General features: G+C 42.0%; 1 protein-coding gene across 2 annotated transcripts in view; it reads left to right on the top strand.

Moving 5' to 3' along the window:
• The window catches only part of LOC120433086 (homeobox protein unc-4 homolog), a 37437-nt gene extending 22315 nt beyond the window's left edge, over positions 1 to 15122 (top strand). For both annotated transcript variants that reach the window (XM_039598636.1, XM_039598635.1), the window contains exons 8-11: positions 22 to 158; positions 1288 to 1549; positions 2077 to 2369; positions 14134 to 15122. In XM_039598636.1, coding sequence (XP_039454570.1) covers positions 22 to 158; positions 1288 to 1549; positions 2077 to 2369; positions 14134 to 14456 — 1015 coding nt within the window. In that variant the 3' untranslated portion in view covers positions 14457 to 15122. The remainder of the gene's footprint in view (positions 1 to 21; positions 159 to 1287; positions 1550 to 2076; positions 2370 to 14133) is intronic.
• The last annotated feature ends 1509 nt before the right edge of the window (positions 15123 to 16631 follow it).

Here is a 16631-nt window from a genome sequence, read left to right as displayed (position 1 = left end):
TGTTCTTTGTCTTTGTTTTAGTAAGGGAGCCGCTTCTTTGTCTCGTTATGATGCTCTCAAGCTACCCCAGCTTGCCCCTGTGCCACCTTCATTCCCCACCATAACCACTCAGAGCCCACCCTCCCACAGCAGCCTGTTGTCCAGCCTCAGCAGCCCAGGTGTGAAAATCCACACATGCACATTTTACGACACCCTGCTTTTAATGCATTAGCTTGATGAGCATTCAGTCTGTCTGTGAGGAATTCTGTTTATCTTATTAAAATAAACGACTCAACCCAAGTTCAAAATGGCATACAAAGGTGTTAAAGATCGCATCACCCTTCAGCTGAGCTATGATGTTAGCAAGCTCTGTGCCTTTTTGTTTTGCACATTATTACACATTTGCCTAATAAGCGAGAAAAGACATCCAGTGCTAAAATAAATATAAATAATTATTAAAAAGAATCTGCCAAATCAAACATGTACGCTTTCCCACTGTGGCGAGCCCTTGTGTGTAAGTGAACAGCTGAAAGTAGCATTGGAAAGAAAATAGGTCCTACATAAAACTGCTCATAACGAGGTTTTTGAATTTTTGCTTTGTCTGTTTAATCAAACAAAACTAAAGCTGTTAAGTTTTTTTGTCTTCTTAGAGCCCTGCAATGTGAAGGCCATCTCGTTCCATTGATGAAAACGGAAACCTCACAACAAAACAATCTAGATGGTTAAATAAGTCTAAAGGTCAGAGGAAAATATGTAAACTTGGATTTGGGATCAAGTTTCCCTTCAACCTGAATTATCATTCCTTTGTGAGGCCCTGATGAATGATTACAATCAGAATACTTTATTAATCCCAAAGGAAATGATCTCAAACCGGACCAGCTTAAATTCTTTGATATCTGGATGATCAAGCCGCGATGCAGTCTCCCCACCTCCATCATGGCTGAAAAGTTTCGTTACATTTGCTTAGGACCCTCTGTTAACATTAGTTATTTTTAAAAGTAAAAATAACTAAGCCACTGGAAGAGAGGAGGACAAAGCTTGTCCACCAAAACTCCTTCAGTTGTAGGGTCGGTTATGTAAAGTAGCTGCAAATTTGACCTCAATAAAATTTGTGGCTTTCATGGCATTACAAACATTGATTTTTAACGGATTTTCCTACATATGAGGAAGTGTTTACAGAAGAATGAAATCTTTGTTCAGCTCAGCGAACCTTCACACTGCAGGTAGAGAAAGTAAAATTACATAGAAACCAAACTACAGTATCTCTGTCTAATCTTGCTTTCTAATTGCTTGGTTTTTATCTGTTAGGTGAAAGCAGAGTGATGGATACAGGCCAGCACCAGCTTTCATCTCAGGAGGGTTTGGTGGAGTATCCCCCCCGTCCCATGCAGAGCCCTCCCCCTCTGCAGCTAGCCAGCCTTCCTCTTTTCACCATGACCTTTAACTTTGCAAACCCCACTCCCCCTCTCCTCAACACACCAGCCCACACCCCACCCCTCTTCCTGGATGCTCTGGAGGGTGGCTCTACCTTGGCCCACCATGAGACCCAGTCTCTGCCGACTGACACCAGGTCAGCTCCACTCGCAGCAAACTGTGACATGAATACTAGAGGATACTTCAAATATGGATGAGTAGAAGAGCTGACAGCAGGACAGAGTAGGCAGAGAGGGAATCTGTGAAAAACTGATGTAGTCATGGCTCACACATTGTCTGTAGTAGCAGGGAGTCAGTTTTAGCTAAAATATGCTGTGAGAGATTGCACTTAGTCACTTTGTTCTTATACAATTATGGTTGTATGACTATAGATGCTAGATGTTGTATGACTATAGCACTAAAACTTCTACTTTGTACAAAAATATGTTTATTTTTTAATACGGTTGGCAGTATCTATCCATGTTCAGCCACGCAGATGCACTGCATAGAGATAGTGGCACAAACCTCACATAAATAATCTGAGACCTGAGAATGAAATTCTGATTGTGTCTGTCTGGCTCGATATCACTAGAAGTAATCATAAGAACAACAAAAACCTACAGATGGAGCAATAATCAAAGATGTTTGTTTTTGTGACTAAATTCTTGTTTGCGTTGTCCTCAGTTTGCTCTTTGACTTGGACTACCCGACGTCTAGCCAGCAGAGCAACACTTTGTCTTACCAGCTCCAAACCTCCTACCCCACCAGCCAGCCTCAGCTCCAACCTCAAGCATCTCTGCCCCACATGACCTACCTCACACCACCTCCCTACCTCACCCTTAACCCTCCAGAGTCTAATCCTACCTCCTACCTGACTTTTGGCCCTGGAGGAAACTCGACAGGAGTGGTGACCGATTCCACCACGGGTCATGCCTGCTTTCAGTCCCAGAGTGCAATTCAAATCCTACTGCACCACGGTGAGTCACTGGGGTAAAATGAGATTGCATTAATTTAAGTATTGGAAAAAATATGAAAATTTTACTCTGACAAAAGAATCCTATAGGAGCAAATGGAAAGTAAAACTATACACCCTACATCAGTGTAAACTAACCCAGAAGTCAAAAGAAAGTTTTACTTGGTGCTTTCTATGTAAACAGATGTTTGCACCATCATTAGGGATGGGTATCGAAACCCGGTTCTTGTTGAGAACCGGTTCCCACTGTTTCAATTTCTTGGAATTGTTTGCCATTTTTGCAAACGATTCCCTTATCGATTCCAGTTGCCCCGAAAGACGTCACCACGTTGCGGAGCGTCATTTACCTGGCAGGGCGCCTAAGTGGCTCAAATGCTCAAAAGTTTGGTTATACTTTACGAGAACGGATGACAGCGGGGCAACTTGCAATACTTGCAAAGTAGATATTTAATTTAAAGGAGGAAACACTACGAATATGCAAAAGCATTTGCTCACAAAACACGCGATAACCTTAAATGAATGTCATGTTTTTAATTCCGCTCCGGACTCGTGAATCTCAACCCAGCAGCAGCGGTAACGTTTGCACGTCCTCTAATGGGCTAATGTTGGCATTTTACCACAACTTCACCAGATTTAGCTAATAAAAACTAAACCTATGTCCAGTCCAAGGGCTTAGATTTGGCATGGATGGAAGGGACATGTCCCCACCAATAATTTGATCTCTTCGAGTAAAGAAAAACAAACCCGATAGAAAGAAAAAAACGATCTGTCAACGTCTCATTCACCTAGTGGTGCAGAAAGAGTTAAATTACGTTCTCTACTGGAGTCCTACCTCATGTGACAAATATGGCCAATGTGATTGGCTGTGCCTTTCAGGGAGCTCTGTTTAGTTTTAGCAGCGGCAAGCCTGCGCTGCGAGGACCTGTAAGGAGGAGAGGATGATGGCAGCAAAAAGGAAGAACGTGGATAAAAGAAAGTATTTTTCAAAGAAACCTGTAAGTCACTTAAAGTTAAGTTCACTCATAAAATGTGTCAGTCATAATAACGTTACAGGCTATGCTACGCCATACATGCCAACCCTTCCGATTTTTCTGTGAGAATCCCGAATTTCAGTGCCCCTCCCGAAAATCTCCCGTCCAATTTCACAGTTGCTCATTTCCGGTTTACCCGGCTGTCGGAGGACCCGGCCCACTTAGATCGCGAAGGCAAGGTCCTCAGGTGGACACAGCCTCTGAATTTGGACACCCCCAGCCTGTTTCCGGCTGGACAATAATAACGGTGACATTTAACTTATTTTAAGGTGAGTCAAGATGGCGCCAGTATGTTCGGCTCGCCGTCACTCTACCTGTTTTTTGGTTTTCTCTTTGCTGTTCATTGCCTTAACTGTGGAAATTAATTCGCTCCGGATCTATGACCGAAAAACTCTTCTTACTATCCGAGACTCAGCAGTGACAGCACCTTTGTTCCTTGTTTTTGATGGGCAAACAAGCAGTGCCCCTCCACCGCTTGATGGCATTCCGCCTTATCTACGTCGCACCTGGTTCCTCCTTCCCAAGCTATACCGGAGAAAACGCTGGAGAAGACGAGGGAAGCGAAGTGGTCTCTTGGTTCGTACAAAGGCATTCCTGTCACTTTCTTGCCTGGCTGATCCTCTCCTTGTACAAATGGGTTTTTGTTACTCTGCTACCGTGAGAGGCTCACTCCAACCCAGAGGACCCTGGGTCCGCACTGTCTCTCCAACTCCGCCTGGTGTTGCTCCTGTTTCACCGGTGGGCCCGCTTTTCGGCCCGCGCTTCCTTCAGTCGTCTGGTTCGCTCCTCGCCATACCGGCGGTGGCGTTCTGCCCAGGTGAGCGACTCTCTTCCACCTCTGGCCCGCGCCTGATGCCTGCTCCTCTCCTGCGTGATTCTCCTAGTACGTCGCTGGTTGCTCCTGCTCCGGGTGTTGGGTCATCGGCTCCTCTTCAGCCACGGATCCGCAGATTTGGTACCGTTATTTCAAACCTCCGCCCACTCAGCCGCACATCAATCCCGATGACAGCTACTGATCTCATTTTATCTATGGCTTTGATCAACACTCGTTCCCTCTCCAATAAGACGTTTCTGCTTAAGGATTTTTTCTCTTCTCATGAACTGGATTTTATGTTCCTGACTGAGACCTGGCTTCATGCTGGTGAGACTGTGGCTTTTTCTGAGCTTCTTCCGCCAGGCTGTTGTTTTTTCAACTCTCCCAGGTCTTCTGGTAAAGGTGGAGGCCTTGCCTGTGTTTTTAAATCAGTTTATGACTGTCATCAGATTTCATCTTTCTCCTTTTCCAGCTTTGAACTACAGCTTTTTAAACTGAACTCATCTATTCCTTTACTGTGTGCAGTAGTGTATCGTCCTCCCAAATTCAATAAGGACTTTATTAGTGAGTTTGGGGAATTCTTATCAGGACTTTCAGTAGATTTTGATCATTTTCTTATTGTTGGCGATCTGAATATCCATGTGTGTTGTCCATCTAAACCTCTGGTCAGAGACTTTGTATCATTGCTGGACTCCTTTAACCTGACTCAGTGTGTGTCTGGCTCCACACATGAGAAAGGTCACACACTGGACCTTGTCATGTCCCATGGCCTGAGTATCCACGTCTCTGAAATCTGTGAGAGTGCGTGTATCTCTGATCACAGTCCTGTTCTGTTTTCTGCCACTGTACATTGTTCTGTTGCTGCAGTTAAAGCTCCTTCACGTCGCCACCGGATCATCAATACTCATGTACCATCCCAGTTTTCTGCTGCTTTTAACAACTCTGAGCTCTCCACGGTGAACTGGATTGACTCCCTGTGTGCAGAAGATTTAACTGTTCTTTTTAATTCAACATGCACTTCTATTCTGGACTCCATCGCTCCCCTAAAATCACTCCGTCCTAAAGCTCACGCTGAACCCTGGATCACAGACTGTTCGTGTGCAGGTGTGCTGAGAGAAAGTGGAAAAAGGACAAGCTGCAAATCTCTTTCAATATTCTGAGAGACTCTCTTTTAACTTATCAGAAAGCTGCTGAAGAGGCTAAGTCCTCCTACATATCTAACCTGGTTAGCAGTAATGTTCATAAACCTCAGACTTTGTTTCGTGTTCTAAATTCCATTGTTGATCCTCATACGTCCACTCGCCTCACACCTTCTGCCACCCTTTGTAATGACTTTTTATGTTTCTTTGTTAATAAGATTTCCTCCCTGCAGTCTGCCATTCCACCTTCTCTTTTCAATCCCTGTGTTTCTCTCCCGTGCCAATCTGCCTTTAATCAGTTTGAGCTAATTTCTCTTTCTCAGCTGCATGAAATAGTCTGCAAGGTCAAGTCTACCAACTGTTCCACTGACGCTATCCCCTCTCGTCTTCTGAAACAGGTCCTGGACTCAGTTGGACCTGTCCTTCTGGTCCTGATCAATGCCTGTCTCAGCTCTGGTTGTTTCCCAACACTTTTTAAGCATGCTGTTGTTCAACCTCTTCTCAAAAAGCCTAACCTGGATCCATCTATACTCTCTAATTATAGGCCCATTTCCAATCTGCCCTTTCTGTCCAAAGTATTGGAACGAGTTGTCTTCAGGCAGCTCCAGTCATTTTTAGACAACAACAGTCTCTATGAGAAGTTTCAGTCCGGTTTTAGACCTCGTCACAGCACTGAAACCGCTTTACTGAGAGTTTTCAATGATTTGCTTTTAACTGTTGACTCTGGTCGTGCTGCTGTCCTAGTAACCTTAGATCTGACAGCAGCTTTCGACACTGTCGATCACAACATACTGTTATCCCGCTTAGAACACTGTGTCGGTTTGAAAGGTACTGTTTTAAAGTTTTTCCAGTCTTACCTGGATAACAGGAGTTTCTCTGTTCACCTCGGTGAACTGTCATCTCCCAGAGCTCCTTTAACTTGTGGTGTACCTCAAGGGTCCATTCTAGGCCCCCTGCTGTTTATTCTGTATTTGCTCCCTCTGGGCGATGTGCTGCGCAAACATAATGTGTCCTTCCACTCTTTTGCTGATGACATTCAGATCTACCTCCCTCTGAGGTTAGACTGTAAGGACTCTCTGCAGCCGTTATTCTCCTGTTTGTCTGACGTTAAGACTTGGATGGCTCTTAACTTTCTACATCTAAATGACAGTAAAACTGAAGTCATTGTGTTTGGGCTTCCTAAAGACTCCAACCCTTCCTTTGATTTTATGGGACCCCTAACTTCTGAATGTACGTCCTCCATTAAGAGCCTCGGTGTTACTTTTGACAGTGCTTTTAAATTTGATAAACAAATCAGCTCCGTAGTCAAGGGATCTTTTTATCACCTACGGATTTTAGCTAAAGTCAAGTCCTACCATGTCCATGCTTTTATTACTTCACGGCTGGACTACTGTAACTCCCTTTATGTTGGTTTAGATCAGGGGTCAGCAACCTTTAACACCCAAAGAGCCATTTGGACCCGGTTTCTATGGAAAAGGAAACACTGGGAGCCGCAAATACTTTTTGACATCTAGAATGAAGATAACACTGTGTATATTGTTTTTTTGTTTTTTTTACCTTTGTGCTTTGTATAAACAACTATGGTGTGTTGCTTATGAAATCCCTGAAGTGCTACGGAGAAAATTAAATTTTATTTATGTAATGAACACATTGTCAACCCTTAAAAAATAATAACTAAAAATAAAGTCAACCAGTTGAAAGTGTCTTTTAAATGAATTAAAAAGCTGAACTTAAATTATCCATGTAGCAAAAGAAAAACAGTCATCCTTATATAGCCTTGACCAGAATTAAAAAAATTATTGGAAAAAAGCACTATAATCCTAAAAAATTAAAAAATAAATATTTTCATCATATCTGCATATTACTTATTTTACCGGGTTAATGTGCTTCGCGGCGCGTGGCCCGCAGTGACGCTGCAGGAGAGGCAGACGTACCTGAGTGGCATCCGCAATCACGCCTCACCGGCTTGCTCTCTCTGCTGTTGTTTGTATGTGTCGGGCTGTGCGCTGGAAAGCTACAGCCGGCTGTGTGTGAAAAGTGGTCAATAAAGAGATGCTGAAGAGCATGTTCATGTAAACATCGTTGGTTCTGCCGTGATGTGTTTACAATCGGACTTCTGCTCCTGAACCTCTGCGCACAGCGCCTGCTGTACTGAAGTCACTTTCATCTTTACGCAGGGACTGTAAGCTGTCGCCTGTGAGGCATGTGCGGTGTTTGTTTTTAACATAGTTCATGGTGGAGAATAGATGCTCACATACATATGTGGATCCGAAGATTGACACTCCACAAATTAGACATACTGGTAGGCCACTCTCGTCAGAAGTAAATACAAATGAATCTACCCAGGCTGTTGTATTTTCTTCAGATATTTTCTTTTCTTACATTTCTCCATACTAGGCCTACCTGGGGCAGAAAGTCTCGTAAACGCATGCGTCGTTTCATGGGTATACCGGCTTCAAAGACTGTGACGCTTATTTTGAACAACGAAAATAATAAAATATAACTTTATTTTTATTATTCAAGATCGCAATAATCTTCCAATTTAGAACTACACGTTTTAAAAAAGAACTAACACAAATAAAAAACACTTCAGTTAAATACTTATAATTTATTTTTCCAAACCATGCAGAGCCGCAATATAAGGACTAAAGAGCCGCATGCGGCTCTGGAGCCGCAGGTTGCCGACCCCTGGTTTAGATCATTCCTGTCTGCATCGCCTCCAACTGGTGCAGAACGCTGCTGCTCGCATGCTGACCGGTTCCAAAAAGAGAGACCACATCACTCCGGTCCTCTGCTCTCTTCACTGGCTCCCAGTTGCTTTTAGGATTGGTTTTAAAATTTTACTGCTGGTTTTTAAGGTTCTTAACGGTACTGCACCTCCTTACTTGGCAGAGCTTCTTAGCATTTACTGCCCCAGGAGATCTTTGAGGTCAGCAGACTTGATGCTTTTAGATGTTCCCAGGTATAGATTAAAGACTAGGGAGAGAGGCTTTTGCTGTGGCTGCACCCAGACTGTGGAACAGTTTACCCCTCATATCAGATTCTCCACAAGCCTAGGAACTTTTAAAACTGCTCTTAAAACTCACCTCTTTTCATTGGCTTTTAGCAAGGTTTAACCTATTGTTTTAGTTTATTGTTTTATCAGTGAGGTATTTTATGTTCCTGTGTTTTATACTATTTTATATTTGTATTTTATTGTACAGCACTTTGGTCAGCCTTGGTTGTTTTTAAATGTGCTTTATAAATAAACTTGACTTGACTTGACTTGACTATTTTATGCGATAAATAAACACTGTAAGATTCAAGTTTTTTGTATATATATGTATATGTATACCACTCCCCTCACCAACAGCCCTTTTGAATGTCTCCCTAATTCTGAGGTCTCAATGTTGGCAAGTATGTGCTAGGCTTTGGCCCACATCAGTCTAAAATCGTATGTTACCATGAATAACGTGTTGCCATGTCCACCAGGAGAGACTGGACTGTATAGATGTAAAACAAATGTGCCAGCAGTTCATCTCAGTTAACGAGAGGAGAAGGCATGTGTTTGGCTCCTTCACATAGTGGACATTGAGTTGTTGTGTGGGACACCAGTAGTCCATGTCTGTTGCTGTAACAGTAGTTCATGTTTAGAATAAAAAATCCCAGCTCACTGATTTGAGAGGGGCAATAGTGTGCCTAAAATGTTGCATAATTTTGCTGAGAGATCTTTTGCTTTGTGGTAATCTTAGATGAGTAGTTTTATGGACAAAAACCACCAGGTCATTCAGTGCAGTGTTGGGTAAGTTACTTTAAAAAAGTAATTAATTACTAATTGACTAATTACTTAGTCAATATTGTATTTAAAATACTTATCTAATTACTGTGTCTGAAAAGTAACTTAATTACTCAATAAGTAATTTAACTAAATACTTCTTAAAATCCCTATAAACCTTGATTGGACAAACAATAGATTACTCATGCTACTACCAGCAGCCGATAGTTTTTACATATTACTGTAATGTTCTTGTCTGCTTGTTTCAGAAAAGTGAAGAGACGGGAATATGTCCATTTCATAAAACAGCCACTCGCTTCAGCCGACTCTGACAGCTTCCGCTTTAGAATACGACTATGCTGCAAACTGGCGCGAAATGACGTGCACCTGCACTACAGCGATGTTAAAGCGGCAGAGTTTACTTCTACGTTTAGGAGATAAATTATTGAAATTAAATAATGATATTCACCGAGTTTAATTATTTTACAATGTAACGCAAGTACATTGTAAGTAACTGTAATTAAAATACCTAAAAATGAACAGTGATCAGTTACTCTACTTTTTCAGTGGAAAAGTAATTTAATTACAGTAACGCGTTACTTAGTAACGCATTACACCCAACACTGGTTGTCATTACATTCACTATTTTATAAGCGATTTAAAAAAGCAATCAAAAAAACCCCCAAACCACACATAGTTAAGCACTCTCTGTGTGTGCTTCTGTGTTGCTGACATTTAAAGGAAAGATGGAGGCGGAGACACTTGTACTCATAAATCCCAGTTTGTTAGTTTGTTTGTTAGCTGGCTGTGAAAAAAAAAAAGCTGAACGATGCTTTCTGTAGTTCTGCAGAAAATCTTTCCTTAGTGTTTAAAAATTACCGAAGGGATTATTGATGAATAAATAATCCCTTCTGGCGAAAACATGGCAGCGGCTGCAAGCATGGAGCTTACACGTGATGAGGAGGAGGAGGTGCTCGTAAAAAAGACCAGTGCGACGTCTGTCATATGGAACTGGTTTGGTTTTAGGCAATCAGATACTGAGCAGAAAAATATAATCTGCAAACTATGCCGAGCGACAGTGATTTCAAAGACAGGAAATACCAGTAATTTGTTTTATCACCTCAAGACTAAGCACATTTTGGTGTACCAGGAAAGCCAAAAACTGCGCACTGCACAAACGCCCAATCAGTCGAGTGGAAATAAAAAAGGTGACCTTACATGCCAGCAGACCAATATTTTCCAAGCCTTTTCCAAAGGCACTCCGTATGCCAAAACGAGTCAGCGGTGGATTGACATCACAAATGCCATAACAGTGTACTTGTGCAAGGACATGGTGCCGTTTCTCACAGTGGAGAAAAGCTGCTTTAAGAACATGGTTAAAACACTTGATCCACGTTACGAGGTACCTGACCGGAAACGTTTTAGCCGAACTGAAATGTCCAAACTGTTTGACCAAGTCCGCGAGCAAGTGAAGAAAGAACTCCGGAGCATAAAACACTATGCAACTACTACGGACTTGTGATCGAGTCGCACAATGGAGCCTTACATTAGCCTCACAGTCCACTTCATCAACGAAGAGTGGAAGTTGTGCAGCAGATGTCTACAGACATCTTATTTCCCCGAGGATCACACGTATATCTCAGGGATTAAAGGAAGCTGGAGTCATGGGGACTGAAAGAAGAATTTCAAGTCTGCATAACAACCGACAATGGCGCAAATATCGTGAAAGCAGTGGAACTGAGCGGCTGGACAAGACTGCAGTGCTTCGGCCACAGGCTCCACCTCGCCATCGGTAAGTTAAACGGTTCTTTTAGTCCTAGTTCAATAATATGCGCATAAGTGGTGTGCAAAAATGCGCACCAATTTTCAGGCTTTACTGTGCAAATGCGTACCTAATTTATGACTGAGACCAGGAGCCCGGTGCGCACTTCCCAACTTGGCCGAAATACATAAAACATTTTTAATTTTGGTATGTACCAATTATGTCGTACCAAGTACCAATGTAGGTACTCATTAGAGTTCTAAAGCAAAAAAAAAAAAAGAGTCAACCCCTGATTATTTATGACCCATCACAGGGTTTCTCAAACATGCGCACACATACAATGCGTGTGTTATTATTACATCATTATACATTATATAAGTACTTCTAACATTCTATATTAGTAATACTACATATTAATGACTAAGTATGGTGTGGTGTTTTTAATCATCAAATAAAATACTTAATTCAGTCTTATCTAGGATTAGATAAATACCAGTGGTATTTGTATATGCTGACAATGTGTTTGTACAGATGTTTTGTTATCTTGTGCATGCGTAATGGGACTAATAATAATATCTTCCAATTTTGTTCTTAGAGAGAAGCATGAAAGACGCCTGTGTTGAACGTGCAATTGGCAAGTGCAAGAAAATAGTGAGTGCCTTTTCTTACACTTGGAAAAGGAAGAGAGAAATGGCTAATGCCCAGGCTGAGCTAAACCTGCCTCCTCACCGCCTCATCACTGAAACGCCAACAAGATGGGGGTCTCGACAACAGATGATTCAGCGGGTACTTGAACAGGAGAAGGCCATATCACAGGTCCTGAAGGCAGACAGAAAAACCAGGCACCTGGTACCAACTTGGCAGGACATTGACGTGTTAGAATCTGTGAACAAGACACTCAATCCACTGATTGAGTTCACAGATGCTCTGTGTGGAGAAGAATATGGCTGCACCAGGCTAATTTTCCCAGGGTGGCAAGCCTAGCTAGGAAATAACTTTGCATTCCTGCCACGAGTGCCCCCTCAGAAAGGGCATTCAGCACCAGTGGCAACATAGTGCAGATCGTTGGCATGTTACTAAAGCCAGAGACGGTTGACAAACTTGTGTTCCTGGCGAACAACCTCTAATGTGCAAGAAAGTTAGTTTATGGTCCTGCATGCAAGAGCCATAAATACTGATGTTGTGTTGTATGTCCAATACATATTGTAAGTTTGAAATTTGCTGTTCTATATTTAACAGAAAAGAAACCTGTTAAACTTGAAGGGTTTTCAGTTCAGATATGTGCATCTTTGTTTTTTGTGCAATATAAATACGTAATCAGGACAGCAGGGAGAAATTTAATGTTTATTTATTAACATTTTGCACAATTTAGAATTTTGTGTTTTACTGATATATTACTTCCATTTATTTATTCACAAATGTTTGCATATTGTTATTTTTATTTGTTATTTAAGAATTTTGTGTTACGTTGTTTGGAAAAAGTTAAAAAGTTTTGTAATTTATACATTTTTTTTCTTTTTATAAAAGTTTAGACAATAAATGTTAAATGGCATTCTGTACTTTTTTGAAGTGTGTTTATTATTCGGGAATGTATCTGGCAGTCAGTTTTAATATATCGCGATATATATCGTTATCGCACGTGCTACAAATTATATCGCGATATAAATTTTAGGCCATATCGCCCAGCCCTAATTACCAGTAACGTGCTGCATTATGGAAAGCCTTTGGTTGAGGAGCTTAGTTCCAGCTTCATGTGGAAGCCTTACAAGTTTAGACACGATGTCACCATGTTGACTTGTTCCTGCAACGTCATAATAAATGTTGCTCTAGGATCATGGTTGCTGTTGACTGTAAGTTATGGGGATGGCTGTAGGTTGATTAGTGTGACCAACACGTTCATCCAGGAGACTGGGGCTCATCTCCCATGTGAGTTACCAGTGCAGAGTTAGCTGGGTTATTCATTTATTTATTTTCAGTTTTTGCTTGCAGTTTGGTTTAATTTAGGCAAAAGAACTCATGTTTAGATTTGGTCAAAATGATAGTTTAGGTTAAAGTAAGCCCTTTTTCCCATGTTCCCCACCTGTTAGGACGCCTTTCAGAAAACTCTGAAGGCAACTTGTGCCATATTCTCTTATTAAAAGCTGTAAAAAATACAAAAATGTGAAAGCTGTCTGTTTTGGTGATGGTCCTCGGTACTGCTGCACATACTGCAAACCTTGGTATCGATCCAATACCAATTAAATACAGGGCCAGTATTGCCGATAGCAATACTTTTATCCTATAAAGGCAGCTCAAGTAGGAGAGAGGAGTATTTAATGATTTGTGAGATGAATTAGCATCAATTTTCAAATTTTGAACAGGCTTTAATGCTGAGTAAACCACTGTGACTTGTGCTTTCCACAATACTTAGCTAACAAAGAAAAAAACACTCTTTCAGCTTGTATTTTGAAACTATTTTAAAACTTTTTTGGACATCAGGAGTGGAATTGTGCCTTCCTCTAAAGCATTTCGGTTTAACTTCCGTTCTCTTCCAAGAAAATAGTTTATTAATCATACAGCTCTTTGAGCTACATACTGAACTTAGACGATAGAAACAAAGTATCAATCCAGTCCAGTACTGATGCATATTTGATATCGGTACTATGGATATTTGGATCGATCCCGACACCTCTTGCCTTTGAGCAGCATTAAACCTGTGCGGCTGCAGCTTCAGATATAACAGATAGTTAAAGACATCATTCTGCTCGGTGCAACTTCTGTGATCATAGTGGATCCTGCAGTGATGAGGCATACAGCATTTAAGCATTGACTTTCAGTGATTTTCAGATGTGATGACATGCTTTGCCATTCTTAGACATGACAGGATTAATGATGCTGCATGAAGAACAGCACAGCTGTATCAGACCTTGTATGCTCCTCTCTTTCTTCCATTACACATCTCTTCTTATTTTCTACTGCAGACCATCAAGTAAGCCATCAGGGGAACTTTAGGTATTAGGGTATACACCGGGGACACCTGTTAGGGACAATGCAATCTGCTGGCTGAGTAAGGCTAATCAGATTAAGTGTCAGAAGTGTCACTAGAGAGTAAACTACTGAGTGTAAAGTGAATGAGCCAGCAATAGGCTCAGTTTCTGATCTACTGTTATCTGCGTGTGTGTGTGGGTGGCCGGGTGGTGGCTTACAAAACTGTGTGATGGAGTGACTGTCAAATTTGACTCTTCTTCTTGTCTTATTTCATTTTTTGTTGTAATTCTCTCCTCTTCAGTTCCTGAGATCGGTATGAGGCCAACATCAGTAGCTGTCACGTTCACCACAGAGGAACCCCTACTTCTCTCCACCACCCAAGCAACCGACCTCGCTCCCTCTGCACCGCCTGCAGCGGAGCCTAGCCCCAACCCAGAGGACCCAACGACCACCCCTCTTCTCACTGAGGCTGAGGGAGAGAGCGGCATGTTCTTGGATAGGGACCTGGAGAGGGAGTCCGGGTGTCCATCACACCAGAGTCAACCCCTGAGCCCACCACAGCTGCAACAACCACTGCTACCACTGTCAAGACCAAGACCCACTTCAGGCCCAGGGTTCCCATGATGACAACGACTCAGGCGGTGCCAACAGAGAGAACGACCTGCCCACAGAAAATGAAAATATTCATTTGTGAACTTTGGGACTCGTGATATTTATTTAAACCTGTATAGAGTTACCCATGCTGGTTCCTGCTGGTTCCACTCTTTATGCAAAGTTAGGCCAATTACTTCTGGGCTCAAGCTGCCAAATCTAACAAACAGTAGTCTTAGTGTCCTCATCTCAGACTCAAAAAACAAGAACGGCATCAACAACATCAGTGAGATGCTTACTTGATCTGTGAGCTCAATAGACACTTTACTGATGAGTTTATCACATCAATTGCTGGTTGAACAGCTTGTTAAATGTTATATGATTCCAATTTTCTAAAATATGGTTCAATTTTAGAGTCAGAAAGGAAGAGGTGTCATCTCCCTCATTCAGACTGTCACATTCAGTTTCCTAAAATCAAGACGGTAAAGACCAAAATGCTCAACTTGAGGCTTCAAAACATTATGTGGCATCATGCTGTTACTGCTCTTCCATCTTTTATATACAGTTTATGGTCTAGTAAACCGTAACTACTTGATCCCCAGCTCTTCTTCTGACTGCTTCTTCATTATTCGAGACCAGAGGCATTTCTCTGACACATGTGCTTTTCGTTAATCAAATAAACTCTGCATTAAACCATGATCCATTTGGATTTTTCTGGTTTTCCACATATAATTTGAGCATGTCTTCCTGGTCCTGTGCGTCTAATCACCCCTTACGGTGTGTTCACACCGAACGCGATAGACATTCGGTGTCTATCGCGAAAACGCCCCAAACGCCCCTAATTTGACGCGTGCACATTCGCACCTCGACGCGTGTCCAAGAATAATCCATCGTGCCTCAAATTTGCATATTTTGACGTGCGTGAACCGGAAATGTGGGAGGAAGTTGTGCCAGACGGTATCTTTGCTAGATGGCAGCTGTCGAGCTAGCGCTTGAAGAGAGAGTCTCCCTTCTCTATTTACTGTGGAGAGCAGAGCAGCCCGTTAAGGATGTCCTCGCCGTACCTGGGTCCGGTTCTCCAGAGGCGTGAGCAGTTTGGTGAGTTTCACCACTTGCTCCAGCAGCTGCGCCTGGATGACGGCCAATTTCACCGATATCACCGTCTTTCACTTGCCCAGTTTGAGGACCTGCTGTCCCGTGTCGGTCCCAGAATTGCCCGCCTAGACACCAACTACAGGCGCTCAATCCCACCTGCAGAGCGCCTGTCCATCTGCCTGAGGTTAGTAAAAGTGTTTAATACGGTAGTCCTTTATTGATACCTGTGCTAATATATGCTAAACCATCCGTTTATACACTGCTAACATGGATGTGGTATGCTAACAGTGAATGCCGTCGGTGTTTACTGATAGCAAACTGTGGTATGGAGACGACTGTTTATAATTGTGTGGATGCTTTAAGGCATCCGCACTATTGAGTTCCTGTTTCTCTTTATTCTTTATTGTTGTGTGGATGCTGGATCCACACTATTGAGTTCCTGTTTCTCTTTATTGTGTGGATGCTGATTAAGCATCCACACTATTGAGTTCCTGTTTCTCTTTATTGTGTGGATGCCCTAAAGGGCTTCCACACTATTGAGATCCTGTTTCTCTTTAAACTTTATTCTTCAAGTTGCTTCCCCGTTTTTTGCCGTGGATCTACTCCCACAGTTTTCAGCCGATTTTCTCCATTCAAACTCTAAACTGTTCTGCTATTTCTGCTAATTCCGGCTATATCTTTTGGTGTTTATTACTATTATACTTTTTAAAATATTACACTTTTTGTGTCCCATTGAAATGAATGGGAAACTTCCAAAATTCTGCTAAAACTTGCTTGTCTTTGAAACTTAACTACTTCCTCATGCTTTCACCTAGAAACTCCATTCAAACTTTAAAATGTTCTCAGATTATTGGGCTATTCCTGTCTGATTCAGCTTTTTCAGATCTTCTACCGTTTTAATCTTATCTCTCTTTAAGTTTTCAGTTGCAAAATTGTGATTTTTCAGAAAATACATGCGTTGCTATGGTTGCTATGCAATTAAGTCAGAGTGAGTGCTGGTCCGTTCTGAATTTTCTCTTCATGTCTAAACAACTTCTTGCTACTCGCTCAATTTCCACTCAACCCCGACAAATTATACATCAAAACGTAGGTATTTTTGCTGGCTTTCAGAAA

The sequence above is a fragment of the Oreochromis aureus genome, linkage group 15 (assembly GCF_013358895.1).
Source record: "Oreochromis aureus strain Israel breed Guangdong linkage group 15, ZZ_aureus, whole genome shotgun sequence".
Classification (NCBI taxonomy): Eukaryota; Metazoa; Chordata; class Actinopteri; order Cichliformes; family Cichlidae; genus Oreochromis; species Oreochromis aureus.
The sequence above is the reverse complement of the archived record's forward strand: the minus strand, read 5'-3'. Positions and strand labels throughout refer to the sequence as shown.